The sequence below is a fragment of the Bos taurus genome, chromosome 24 (genome assembly GCF_002263795.3).
Source record: "Bos taurus isolate L1 Dominette 01449 registration number 42190680 breed Hereford chromosome 24, ARS-UCD2.0, whole genome shotgun sequence".
Classification (NCBI taxonomy): Eukaryota; Metazoa; Chordata; class Mammalia; order Artiodactyla; family Bovidae; genus Bos; species Bos taurus.
This window is the reverse complement of record NC_037351.1, coordinates 23,218,054-23,233,424: the sequence shown is the minus strand read 5'-3', so window position 1 is coordinate 23,233,424 and position 15,371 is coordinate 23,218,054. Positions and strand designations below refer to the sequence as shown.

The 15,371-nt window shown below is 36.4% G+C and overlaps 1 protein-coding gene across 13 annotated transcripts in view; it reads right to left on the bottom strand.

Annotated features, from left to right (window-relative positions):
* Positions 1-15,371, bottom strand: part of NOL4 (nucleolar protein 4) — a 488,956-nt gene that overhangs the window by 104,369 nt on the left and 369,216 nt on the right. For all 13 annotated transcript variants that reach the window (XM_059880931.1, XM_059880932.1, XM_059880938.1 and 10 more), the window contains one exon: positions 7,540-7,653. In XM_059880931.1, coding sequence (XP_059736914.1) covers positions 7,540-7,653 — 114 coding nt within the window. The remainder of the gene's footprint in view (positions 1-7,539; positions 7,654-15,371) is intronic.

Below are 15,371 nucleotides of genomic sequence, written 5' to 3'. Positions count from 1 at the left end.
TCATGTCATAAAGTGCTCTGAGTATCCACGACACACATGTATCAAAGGACAGGTGTAGCTGCTTTTTCCTCACTGGTTTGAGGGACAGGTAGAAGCAGCTGATGACTTTATTGTATCTTCTTGTGTGTGACTGTTTGCAACCCCATGGATGATAGCCCTCCAGGCTCCATGGGATTCTCCAGGGAAGAATACTGGAGTGGGTAGCCATTCCCTTTGCTAGGATATCTTCTCTGACCCAGGGTCTCATGCATTGCAGGTAGATTCTTTAGTGTATGAGCCACCTGGAAAGCTCATTGTGTCTTCTAGTGATGTGGAATCCTCACGTTTCCACACCAAAGCACACGTTGTTAGATTATATATATATATATAAGTGTGTTTGTGTGTTAAGTTGCTTTAGTCCTGTTTGACTCTTTGCGACCCTATGGACTATGGCCTGCCATGCTCCTTAGACCATGGGATTCTCCAGGCAAGAATACTGGAATGGATTGCCGTGCCCTCCTCCAGGATCTTCCTGACCCAGGGATCGAACCCACATTTTTTACATCTCCTTCATTGTCAGGCAGGTTCTTTACCACTAGTGCTACCTGTGAAGCCTGTTAGATTTTGTATTACTAGTTAAACAAATAACACATTTACACATTAAGATCAAGATGTTATGAACATATATTTAAATTGTGAGCATAGACAGTTTCAGTTCAGTTCAGTCGCTCAGTCGTGTCCGACTCTTTGTGACCCCATGGACTGCAGCATGCCAGGCCTCCCTGTCCATCACCAGCTCTTAGAGTTAACCCAAACTCATGTCCATTGAGTTGGTGATGCCATCCAACCATCTCATCTTTTGTTGTCCCCTTCTCCTCCTGCCCTCAATCTTGCCCAGCATCAGGGTTTTTTCAAATGAGTCAGTTCTTCGCATCAGGTAGTTTATATTAACTATAAATTACATTTCAGGATCTAAAAGTGGGGGGCATGTCAAGGCATTAATTGTAAAAATGACATGCTATGTTTGAAAGGTTTAGGAATCATTGATTAAGAATCAAAGATTCCCAGGGACTTTCCTGGGGGTCCAGTGGATAAGACCCCATGCTCTCAATGCAGGGGGCCTGGGTTCAATCCCTGATCAGCAAACTAGATTCCACATGCCACATGTGGAAAAGATTGATGCTTGTAAAGATCCTGCATGTAGCACTGAAGATCAAAGGTCCCTCATGCCACAGCCAAGACTGGGCACAGACAAATGAGTCAGAAAAGAATCAAAGATTCCTAGATTGTTAGAAGTTAAAACAAGCTTTTAATAGGCGTATGGTTATAAAACAAGCAAAAATACTTATTTTTATAAGAATAAGGTAGAAATTAAGGGCATGCATGGACTGTATGTTTATGAAGAGTTTTAAAAACCTTGCTAGCTTTTGATCCGATTCTCATAATTTATCCTGAAGAAATAATTGGCAAGACATCCTTTTCACAGGAAAATTACGGTAGAAATAATAAAATCAATACTTAATAATTCAGGAAACACTACATGATGGAGTATTAAGTGGCTTTAAAAAGTAATCCATAAATTTACATTTGTTGTTCAGTCACTCAGTCATGTCTGACTCTTTGCGACCCCATGGACTGCAGCACACCAGGCTTCCCTGTCCTTCACCATCTCCCACAGAACTTGCTCAAACTCATGTCCATTGAGTCAGTGATGCCATCCAGGCATCTCATACTCTGTTATCCCCTTCTCCTCCTGCCTTAAAACTTTCCCAGCATCAGGGTCTTTTCTAACGAGTCGGCTCTTCACATAAGATGGCCAAAGGATTCTAGCTTCAGCTTCAGCATCAGTAATTCCAATGAATATTTAGGATTGATTTCCTTTAGGATTGATTGGTTTGATCTCCTTGCAGTCCAAGGGACTCTCAAGAGATTTCTCCAACACCACAGTTCAAAAGCATCGATTCTTTGGCGCTCAGCCTTCTTTATGGTCCAACTCTCACATCCATACATGACTACTGGAAAAACCATAAGTTTGACTAGATGGACCTCTGTTGGCAAAGTAACGTTTCTGCTTTTTAATATGCTGTCTAGGTTTGTCAAAGCTTTTCTTTCGAGGAGCAAGCATCTTTTAATTTCATGGTTGCAATCATAGCGATACAGTAAATATTCATAACATTAAACTAAGTGGAAGGATACAGTGTGATACTATTTTGCTTTTTAAAGCAGGGAGCTTTGCATAAAAAGAGTAGTAGAAAGAATCATACTCTAAAACTGAAGAGTGGAACTACTAGTAATTGTATTTCTTCTCTACACATTTCTCTATTTCCTAAATTATCAAAAAATTAGCCTGCAAGTCTGAAAAGTTTTTTTTTTAATGTTACTACTGTACACATGATTTTTTAAAAGGTTTTTTGATATGGACCATTTTTAAAATCTTTCTTGAATCTGTTACAAAACTGCTTCTGTTTTATGTTTTGGTTTTTTGGTCTCCAGGCATGTGGGATCTTAGCTCACTGACCAGGGATCAAACCCACATCCCTTGCATTGGAAGGTGACATCCTAACCACTGGACCTCCAGGGAGGTCCTTTAGCACAATTTTAGAAAGCACAAAGGTTGGATTCAAGTGGGGATCTATCCTGAGCAGCTCCGACCTAAGAATACTAAGCCCCAGTGTCTCCCCTTCATGAAAAGTCATGACAGTTACATAAAACAGGCTTAAAACTCTCCTTAAACAGTGCTGCACCCATGTATATTCCTCCTATTTCTGTTGTTCTTAATATTATTACTAATGAGGAAAATAAGACCTACTACAGTTAGATGTCTTAGGAAGTATATTTTATTTCAATTATTTAAAATTGCATTGTGTTATAGAGGAAATATAATATATTCAAGTAACTATTATACTGTAGGTGGTACTTTGTTTGTCTTACATAGTATATATTCTCCTTTGGATGAAAGGGGCATGCTGAAACATGTTGGAACACTCAAAGATACAGTTTTCTTTCTCCAAAATGCTGTATATAATAAAGATAAATGCTAGAAGTTGATTAAAAGCTGAGGATGACAGAGTAGGGATAGGAGAATGTGGGCTGGAAGCTTGAAACCACAGAAACAGGTTTCAAGCTCTATCTCAGTTACTATCACAATGTCTACATTAAAGCATAAAAGTCTGTTGAAAAATATGACTTTCAATTATGCATTTGTAGAATTTTGTAAATGTTATCAAAAGGACATGCAGAAGGAAACATGAAAGGAGACCTGCCTGTCTCAGAAACTGTCTTCAATCTGTTGTTTCAGATATTCCCCAAATACATTCACAACAAAATGAAACATTGCCACCACGCTTATGTGGCCGAATCTTCTACCTTGAGGGCTACAACTACCTATGTTTCTTTTAATAACATGCCCACTCATTGGTACCCTAACAAAGGAAAAATCATGAAGATGTAACAAGTCACATTCACCAGCACTATAGAGAACAGAGCAGCAGGAACTACAGGCTTACTAAATATTTTTAGGTCTTCGGCCAATGGTTTCCTGCTGGTTTACTAACAAGGACTTTCTGTTTTGTAATACATGACTCAGAAGTACATCAGTTTTCAGTATTTTTTCCCCTGCTCTCTCACCTTTTATGTCACAAGCAGCTAACGTGTCATTTTCCCTTTCCCCCTAGAGTGTTCTTTCCAATAGAGTCAAAGGTGTCACATCACAGTCTACCATTGATTTCCTATCTGTCCCAGTCACCACGAAAACTGTCACCCAATACTCATGCTGCATTGCCCTTCATGAGGGCTGGATCTTCCAAGGAGGCCCTTGACCATTGGTTTTCTGTATTCTTTCTATAAAACTACAGTTTAACTGAAAGAACTAAACAGGGATAAGAAACAAGGGGACCCTCACACAATAACTTGAGATTTCAATAAGCCTAGGAATAAAATATATGTCATCCTTCAAACAGAGAAGGCAAAGGCACCCCACTCCAGTACTCTTGCCTGGAAAATCCCATGGACGGAGGAGCCTGGTAGGCTGCAGTCCATCGGGTCGCTAACAGTCGGACACGACTGAGCGACTTCACTTTCACTTTTCACTTTCATGCATTGGAGAAGGAAATGGCAACCCACTCCAGTGTTCTTGCCTGGAGAATCCCAGGGACAGAGGAACCTGGTGGGCTGCCATTTATGGGGTCGCACAGAGTCAGACACGACTGAAGTGACTTAGCAGCAGCAGCATCCTTCAAAAAGAGTAAAGTACACACAGATGGGAGATAAATGACCAACAAGTGGCTGGTTCTAATCTCTCCCACTTTATGCCTCTGTCTCTCTGGTGAGATGACGTGTAACTGAAAATACTGAGATGGATTTGTTTTTAAGGAAATGGTAGTGAAATAATGGGCTTCCCAGGTGGTGCTAGTGGTAAAGAACCCACCTGCCAATGCAGGAGATGTAAAAGATGCAGGTTTGATCCCTGGGTCAGGAAGATCCCCTGGAGGAGGGCATGGCAACCCACTCCAGTGTTATTTCCTGGACAGAGGAGCCTGGTGGGATATGGTCCATAGGGTTGGAATGAGTCAGACATGACAGAAGCAACTTAGTGCACACACACACAGTCAAATAATATATAAATAACACAGAAAAAAGACAATCTTTTAATTTGAGCTGTGGCATTGAATTAGGTGAAGTCTGACTCTGCCTATTTTTTTGAATTGCCAAGGTGAGGAAGGATTTCCTAGGTAACATAGAAATACCAGATTTTCATGTTAAAAGAAAATAAATGCTGACCATATTCTGTAATACACCAGGGACTGACCTTAGCCCTGTGCTATCTGACTGCTGACAAGGCAGTAGGCTCCTGCCCTTGCCACTGGCTTGCTTCAGGCTTGAGGCTCCCCCTGCATACACACACTGGATCCTGGGGCAAGGTGGACATATGAAAAAAGTATTTAACACATCCATAGTACCTTTCATGTTCATAGCTCAAAGAGCTTTATAAAGGCCAATTAATTTATCAAGTTTCATAAACTCTGAAGGACACATATAATTACAGCTCTATGCATGGCTAACCAGAGGCAACAAGTAGTCATGTGTGTGGATGAACAGGATTTAGATTTTAATTGTCTCATGTTTGAACTTTCAAACACCCACAGAAAGCCAGGGGCACAATGAAGAATTTCTGAGTCACTGGCAAATTCTAAGAATTGTGAGTTAGGTTAAGAACATGCCTAAAAAAGTATGATGTCATTGCCAACACCCAAAAGAACTTTGGTTGTCTCTACTTAGGCAAAGAGTGTTTAGATCCAATTAAGAGAGCCTCCTCCACCACATCTCTATGCTTTGATAAAAATACAGAATCCATTTGATTGAAGCCTTAGTGCTACATGCCAAGTGAAATCTACAGAATTCATAGTAAAGAGAAATAGTTTTATATGTGTACTCTTTATTTTACAGATTAGGCCAACAGGGGTTAAGTGATTTGGCCAAATATTGGTGGATGATCAGGCTTTTGGGATATTGTAAAAGGATATCACAGGCAGTACATAATGTGAATCAGTCATCTAATTTTTATAATGCCTGCATATATGATTGATACTCCATACATGATTCAGGGAGGGCTTCCCAGGTGACCCAGTGGTAAAGAATCTGCCTGCCAATGTAAGAGACACAAGAAACATAGGTTCCATCCCTGGATCAGGAAGATCCCCTGGAGGAGGAAACCCCTCCAGTATTCTGCCTGGGAAGAGTTCATGGGCATAGGAGACTGTCCATGAGGTCAGGAAGAGTCGGACATGACTGAACACGTGCATACACACACACCTTTCAGGCAGAGTCTAGAGTGCAGACTGGTGAGGCACGTGCACACTGACAACGAGGAGAATCCTTTCAATCCCAGCATGCTACCACTCTGATTTCTAGAATAATCTTTACTCAAATAGACTTAGGCTGACTTCAGAAAACTCCTATTATACTATTAATGCTTCTTTATAGTTTTATTGATACCAATGCAATGACAGAAAAGCTAGAACATCAATTAAAATAACCTTTCCTAGGCTGAAATTTTTGATTCTTGCCATATGCCAGGCAAATTGCTAAGTACCTAACATAAATCTAACATTCAGGGTTCTCACACACCCCTATTAAGAATAGTACTTTACTGTTATTTTACATATGAGCAAACTGAAACACAGAAAATAGGAATAATTTGATGAAGATCACTCAGGGAATAAGAGTACAGCTGAGAATCAAAATCAGTTGTATTTAACTCCAGAATGTACAATCTTAATCACTATGCTAAACTGGATATTGTATATTGGGCTATAATTTATTTTAAGCAAGATAAATTTTAGAGATATAATCATGACAAAATCTCTACTGCGGATATGTATATGTGAATAAATGTGTTTGGCAAAGAATGAATAGTAAATTCCAAATCAGCATTTATATATATATATATATATATATTTTATCATATGAGGCTAATACCCTATTTTAAATTTAACTAAAGCCTTCATCTTTTGCATTGCTTAGAAGTACTGGTACAAGCCATATTAAGTATAAACACATACAATTAAAATAATATCATTCTAAAACATTTTAAAATATTAAGTCTGGAATGGAAATTTTTTTTTTCTATTTTCTTTGAAACTCATTGGCTCACAGGCAAAACAAAATTGGGCTGACAATTCAGTCTCCTTATCCCAGCCTCAATGAGAAATATGAAACTCCCAGATCATTTGTTGTAAAAATAATTTAAAAGTCAGAATACAGAATATTTTATACATAGCACTTAAACTTATATATTATAATTTAGTCTTTATTATTGATGATTAAGAAAGAGGGCTAGGGAGAAAAGGGAAACAGAGAAAGAAAGACATTCCAGACATGAGAAGGGGAGACAGACAGATGCAGATAAACCAAGAGAAAAACTGAGCAAAACATCAATGAACAATGCACAAAAAATACATCTCTCTCCTACATGAATATATAGCCTTAGAAAAAAGATATAGATAGATGATACTTAATGGTTATACAGTAAATGATTTGTTAATGAGAATGTAAGCCCAGGATGTAGTTTTTAATTATTTTATACCCCATTTTATGACTTTCTAGTCTTCAAGATTATATTGTGTTTTCTGTATTCCCAGCATAACCTATTGAAATTTGGCAGTGGACCAGAGGAAATTAAAGAGATGTTCACTTCCATTTAAAAAGAGCACAATCAGGTCACTATCATAAAAGATCAGATAAATTTATGAAATTATTGTAAGTGATCAGTTAGAACCTCTTATTTAAATAAGTCACTAGATTTCAAATTGGATACTAAAAAGAATTATAGCTCATTCATTTTACAACTGTCCATTTTTCATCAGAGAAAAATTTTGTCATTGATCTCCACTGGTCTCACAGAGATGTATTTTCAAGTTTCACCTCACATCACACAAAGAAAAGCAATCTCTCTGTGGACTTCAAATCCATTCCAGAGATTTTGCTCTTCCTCATGAATCAGATTAACTTGACCATATTTGCAACAGCTGAGAGTCGCCAGCGCACAAGACTCCTCAGTACCTGCTGTCTGTCCAGGCGCATCCTCTTGGCAGCATTTCTACTCTCGCTTTCACAGGCTGAGGCCAAGATACTCTCAGCAACTGCTGAAGTAAGGTGGGAAGGAATAGGTCGAGACTAAAAGAAAAGAGAGAAAAGAACATGAAAAAATTATTAACAGTATCATTAAGAGACCAACACTACACTCAGAAGATATCATAGGACGTGCAAGAGTATCAATTTATTCCAACTGAACTGATTTTGATAGAAAAAGGAAATGGAAATTTCAAAGATGAATAATGAGAGCTAGTTAGAGGTTAACATTAGAGATACTACAGATCCATCATTCACTCCCATAGCTCCTTTGTCACAAGTGTTTAATCAGGGCCATTAAGTTTGAACAGGCAGTGGCAAAATTCCTGACTGGGTTTGTAAGGAAAACAAGTCCTTTATTTCTCTTATAACCTACGACAATGCACAAAAAACAAAACAAGAGACGGGGCTGAAACAGTTGGAAAAACTGACAGACACTCTGACCATGCCAAACCATCTTAACATGAAATATTATGGCTATTTACAGGCTAAGTTGTGACACAATTGATACAAATAAAATCCTTTTTAAAAAACTTACTTTAGCTTAAAAACAAAATGAAAATTCAGACCTACAACAATTTTTCTATAACAAAAATTCAGTGTTCTAGACGTGAGATGAGTATGTGCCTACATGTTTTATTTATAAAATATGTGTTAATATCAATAATGTAATGGGTACATATTGGAAATCCATCTTCTATGTAGCTCACATTAAAATTCATTAAACCCCTAAGTTCCTAATTAGGTACAAAGTGTTCGTGATTTTCCGTATCATTCATGATAATCTGAAAAGTTTTCCATTTTCCCCATAATTACATGCAAAATTATCTAACTGAAAGATGAAGTACTTAAAGATACTGAACATTTTTTTAAAAAATAAGACAAGCAAATGGTAGATAAGAAGATATTAATGCATAAAAATTAAATCAGGTGAGACAGCAAAATATGAAATTATAAAAAAAAAAGTCTTTTAGGAAACTAGCATATGTAATGGCATGCTATCTCAGGTTTTCAAAGCCTCCATCCAAATTACATGTGGATACCACACATATTTACTAGAAGCCACCAAACTCATAACGATCTTCTAAGTATTTTTGTAAATGAACGTGAACATGCCTTTATTGGACTTGATTCATTTTGCTAACTCTGGCATGTCTCATGTGCTTTAGCAAACTGAACCATAGCACTTCTATCTCAAACAATATTCTAAAACAGATAAATACAGACCCATGGTGCTTTAATGGATACTTCTCAGTAGCATTTGTTCAGTGTAGAAAGAGACCAGGCTTTGACCTTGCTTGAACTACGAAGAAATTTCTGCTGCTACCTCAGCCAACTCCCCCAGGTTTCCAACTCCAAAGTGGCCTCTGCAGGCAAAAGGTAGGAAAGGTATGCAGTACAGTCTCCACTTGCTAACCCTGTAAGATATTGGAAACACTGGCTGGACAACTCTGATAGCAAAGCATTAGGATTCTTGGGATGTGATTTTTCCAACAGAAAGAAAAGAAAGAGGCCCCATAGGTAGCAGGAAGAAAGAAGCAAAAATATTTTGACAAGGAAATTACAAAGCCAGGACTCTATATTGGGAATAGAGAGGGTCAAGTGCGGTAAACATCTAAAATTTTTAAACTGCCATAAAGGATATATACGTAATTTCGAAATGAATATTGCTTCATTTCTTTCTGCACTTGGCTAAATATGGATAAGACAGTCCAGCTCAGAACTGAAAATATATTCAGCTACAAAAATCAGCGTTTCATTAAAAGACGGCCATAGTGTGGCTCAAAATTATACTCTAAACTTCATGGAAATTGGATATTCAATGTTGTCCTGATATACAACTGAACTGATTCAGTTGATATACAACTGAATTATGTTTTGAGGCAAAGGGGTCATAGGAAAAATGGGAAAAAGAACATTCCCTTATTTAAAAAAATCATTTATTTGACTGTAGCTGGCATTATTCAAATACTAGAAGTGAAAGTGCATACCTTTATAAAATATATCTTTCGATACTTCATTTGGTTCTAGACACTGAATTAACGAAAGCAAAGCACAGTATCAGCAGTCTCTATGAAAGTTCTTCATCCATTTCATTTATTCTTTTAACCTGGTATTTCTATTCAAAATTAGAAATATATAATACTACATGCTATGCTTAGTTGCTCAGTCGTGTCTGACTCTCTGCGACTCCATGGACTATAGCCTGCCAGGCTCCTCATCCATGGAGATTCTCTAAGCAAGAATACTGGAGTGGGTTGCCGTGCCTTCCTCCAGGGGATGTTCCCAACCCAGGGATCAAACCCAGGTCTCCTGCATTGCAGGTGGATTCTTTCCTGTCTGAGCCACCAGGGAAGCCCATATAATATTATGAAGCTTCATCAAGCAGATTAAATTGTAGTAATAAATACATATATCTCTTAAATATATAAAAGTTTGTAGAAAAGAGAGAACACAAGGTAAAACATCTTTTGAAGTAAAATTAGTTGGTAGAATTTCCTCTCAAATTCTTTTTTTTTTAATATTTAAAATGGGGAAAAAAATAAAACGGGAAATGACTTTTACTAGAAGAGTATACGTTATTGTGTATAATAACTTATATAGTTTCCTTGTTGAGAAAATGATAGAGTTGGGTTTTTCCCGGATACATTTATTTGGTTTTCTCAGAAACTAGAATAATGTCCTGGCTGAGTAGGACGAGATATTTCTTAAGGTCACTGGGTAACCTATTCATTTCAAGATTTTGGGGAAAAAGTTGACTGCAAGATAAAGCAATCATGTACTCTTTCCTATTAAGAGGAAGCAATGGGTAGAAGCAAAGATATGTGATAAGACACGGCCAGAGGTTAAACAATATAATTTTGAAATTAGAGTTGTTCTGAGTTTATTGTAGAATCATAATCTGATAACTGTAAATGGCCATAGTGATCATTCAATGCAAGTTTCTTTAAACGCTGAAGAAACTTTTCTGCCTAATTCTGAACTGGAAATAGAAGCCAGGTTTCATGTACCACAGTTCTCATCTCTTCCACTCTCCTAAATTCTGTTGTATACTTAGTACTTTTACATAATTCATTATTAATAAAAATATTTTAGGAGAAATGTTTACACATAAACTCTTGGCTCAACTAAAAATAAGCATACCAAAGATAGCTATTTAGACATTTGTTTACAATTATAACTAATAAGCTCATGGGAGAAGGGCAGAATGAATGAATAAAATCTCTATTACGGTTTAAGAGATATATATGTGTTTTTCAAGGAGTTTAAACTATACTAACTAAAGACAAAATATGTGTCTCCGAGGAGAACACCAATCCAGTTCATTCTCATTAATTTTAAGATAAATATTAATAATACCTAACTCATATTGAGTGCTTAGGTGTGGAGGCATTAACACAAGAATCTTAGGTTCATTATCTGATTTCTTCCAAACAACACTTGAGAAAAAAAATATATTACTTATATCACTCTTTTTAAAGAAAACCAAATTAAATCCCTATATAATTTTCCCAAGATCACACAGCTATGATGTGGAAACACTAATATGTAATTCTGATGATACGTTTGGAATAATATTCCTTAGTAAAACTTATTCTCATTTTAAAACTAAGGTCTCAATGAGTTTAAAGAAAACTAGAGCTCTTAAATACTACACATTCTTACAGAGGAATCCCTGTACAGCTAATTCAATTTTGCACTGAAACAAAGAATATATTAGGACCTTCTTAAAGTCCTTATCTTTGAGTGGTCAAAATCCTCGTAAAATGTTTTCCTATTAATTTTTTAAAACCCTTCTTCATTAATAACATGATAAAATGGAACTTAATTCAGTCACAAATTGTAAACTGAAGCAATCTAAATTCACAAGATTTTCATTGTGGAGCAAACAGAAGTTCCAAGAAATTACTATAATACAGGAAACATAATAAAGCTTAGTTTCATGCTCAAAATGAGAATGAGGAGCCAGGCAGAGAAGTTCTTTTTTGTTCTTTTTTTCCTGTAAGGCAATCCTGGCAAACATCCCCTTGGTTCTTAATACTGATGAGCCAGTAGTGAATGCTAATGCTGATCAATACACACAGAGTTCAGTTATGCTGTACCCAGCTATACTTTACTAAATATGAAAGAATTCTGCTGATTTTTCCTCCATAATGTAGCTAATATCTATTTCACAACTCAAAAGTACTTAGAACAAGACAATGAGAAGGAAATTAATCAATTGTGTTCCTTATAAAAGCAGTGTTAAGAGAGAAATTTGAAACTATTATTTAGTATGAGTTCTTAGAACCATCTTCGTGGGAATGCTCCTTTCCTTTGCTACATTTAATCACAGAGAGCTTATTCTAAAATCATCTCTTCAGTGTTTTCCTGGCAGTACATTAAGGGCTGTAGTCATGGGTTCCACCAGGGATAAATGCAGAAGACTCCTTCTAACACCAGTAAGACACACAACCTTCCATTGTAATAACTTGAAATAATAATATTTCAACAAAAAATCAAATGCAAAGAACAGATATTATCAGTAGATAATTTATGGAAAATAATACTTATTGTGATTGAATATAGCTCAGTAAATCTACTATTTGGTGTATATCTTATAAAATTTAAAAATGATTCAAGAAGGTGTATAATCATCCACTTTATATGATCTATACCAAGATTGAGATTTGTTACCTATTTTTTCCTGGATATGAGCTGATCCTAACTAGCCCACACTAATTATCTCTTCATAATTAACTGTCATGCTCAACTGGGATGACTTGATCTATCCTCAGCACTGTCCTTACTGTAATAATTATTTATGCCCAAATCCATAGTGGCTGTTTCATTAAACAGATGGCTAAACAGTCCTGTGGGGCTTTGGGAGTGTAAAAAGTCACATTTTAATTGGGGACTTAGGATGTGATTGCTGTTAGCACAAAGTAAGTGTGTCTTTCCTCATTTATGCATGTAAAACCTACCACACCATTTTTTGGTCTTAAAACTGAAACAATGTTAGAATTCTCTGAACTTCTGCTGTACCCTTAGGATGTGGTAGGATTTTTTTTTTTTTTTTGGAAGTTATAAAAAAAGAAAAAGAAATCAAGAATGTAAGCTTATGTTCATGGGAGACTGTGGCAATGCTCTCCATTCGAGTGTTTAAATAGAGCTTAATCAAGTATTAGACAAGCCGGATTAGAGCAACTGTGACATCCACCCAAGATTTTAAGTGAATGAGTTTTTTCAAAGTAATTAAAGCAAGTGATTCAGTAGTCAAAGTGTAGGTAGGTTACATCCTAAATTAAGATGATATCTCCCAAGCTTGTTACTTTATAAAATACATAATTTGACAATTCTGCAGCTTGAATGACATGCACATCCTATCATCCCAAAATGGTATACTCATGCCTCAACACATAACTGTTACAGTGTAAAAAGTTGCAGCTGCCAAGGTATCCCTTCTTCTGAACAGGCGGCTTCACCTATGGGCTAAAGGAAAGTTTAGCAACTATGTCAGACAGACCTGGATTATTACTGTGTAATTGCCTCCTTGCAATCTGCCTGATCACCTTTGCTATTTAATCTCTGTGAGCCTCATTCATTCTGCCAAGTATCGTTATTTTATTTTTATCTTTATGAATGGCAAAATTGAGCTTCGTCAGCTAGTTATGAACAGGAAAAATAATCTCTGTGTCAGGGAGAAGTAGTTAGAATTCCATGAAGGAAGGCACATAAAGTCACTGATATCTTTACTAGCTTACTGAACAAATATACTTCATGAGCACTTTCTATATTTCAGGTACTGTGCCAAGTCCACATATATGGAGATAAACAAAATCAATACTATCTCTATTATCATAGAGTTCATTTAAGTTAGTACAATGCTTAGCATATAGGGTATAACATATATGCAATAAAGTATGTTCATTACAGACTCACAATCTTTTATAAGCAATTCTAAAATCCTAAAGTTGTATAAGCTGAAATATTTCATACACTCAGGGTAAACTCAGTTGGCAGAAGAAACTGATTATGAGGATATTTATAATGTTCTTCTTTCTTATTTCTATGAATATTCCTAAGTTTTGCAGCAGAAAGACTAATATACTTGTGTATGGGATGTTTCTCCAGACCCCAATGTGAGTGTTCAGCAATAAATAGAAGATACACTTTATCATGTCTCCCCAATCAAAAAAGTTCTGAATTCTGGACCACTGATGATCCAAGTTTTTAGATAAGGATGGTGCATGTGGACTAAAGCAGCAGGTACACTGCCTTGAACTCACTCTGTGGGGTTCAGTGGACGTGATAAGCAAAGTCCCTTACTGACCTGACTCTGGCCACATGACTTCGTCCTGGACAATCATGGGAGACCATTCCTTTGTTCCCAGTGACTGTTCCAAGAAATGGACATGTGATCCAAATACAGCTAATCCAAGTCCTTTCATGGAAATGGGTACCTGAAGCTGAAAGATGGAAGACTACTCCTGGATTGGGAGTTTTAAGAAGCTTAGGGCTGCTGATGGCAACATTTTCCAACAGGTAGCAAGACTCTGCGAGGTAAAATATTAGGAGAGCAGCAGATCCCTGATGTTTGAGCCCATGGATCCAGCTACGTGAGAATCCTTGGACTTCCCAGTTTGAGAAAAATCTCTTGACCAATTTAAAATGAGTTTTAAAATGTATTTTGAACAAAAATGCTCATTAACCTTCATCTAGGCTTTGATTTCATTATAAGTATTTGATTATGAAGTGATAGTCTTTGCTTTGGTCTTAATTTTAGAACACTATTGGCCTTTAACAATGATGTTTCACAAATACCTGGGGAATTGTTAAATTTTATAGTTGAAACTAAAGCCCAATTTAGCTAAATGTCATCTGACAATACATCTGATCAAGATGAGATAAACTAAACTTCCAACTAAAATGACATGTTTTCATTTCTAACTATTTATTAAAATCTCTACTAGGAAATATCTTTTAATCCTGAAGATAAGTGATTATATGTACTTATGGTTACTGTGGATCATGACATATTTTCTCCTCATTTGTGAAACCTAAAACTATATACAAATTCTATTCATACAATTAATATTACTACCTATTCACACTAGTTGCCAAATAGATAAAAATATTTTTTTAAATAGTGTTTCAAGAGCTAAAAAGAGGGTTAAAATAAAATGTTATATGACTGCCTTCTTTAGGAAACTAATCCTGCTAAATATTTTGTTATCAGTTATCAGTAGTTTTTAAAATTGAAATGCCAGTTGCAGAATACTGTGAAAGGGTATACGATAAACATTAGCTTATCTCCCAACTGATTTCTACCACAAAGTAGCACATTGTGAATGTCCATTCATCCACTCATCCTTCATTCAACAATTTTAACTCAACTGAATTCAACAGACTAAGCAGCTTTCACAAGCAACTAATTATACTATAGAAGACACAGTGGATGATACAGAGATGAACAAGTTAAGAAGCAGAGTAGTCAAGGAACGTAACTTCTTATTAGGGAGCTAAGGCCCATATATAAATAACAGTAATATGAGACAGGATAAAATAAAACTACAAAAGTACCACAAAGTACAATTTGCACATGAAAGAAAGAGAGATTTAAAGCTGTTTTTAGCCAAAAGTGAGGATTCAATAGATACAAACATTGGATTTAGTTCCCTTGGGAGTTCACAGATTGAGACAGCAAGGGTTTCCTAGAAAAGGGAGCAGTGAAATGCAATTTCAGATTAGACTGCATTTATCATGTTCCTCAGAGACCAGGT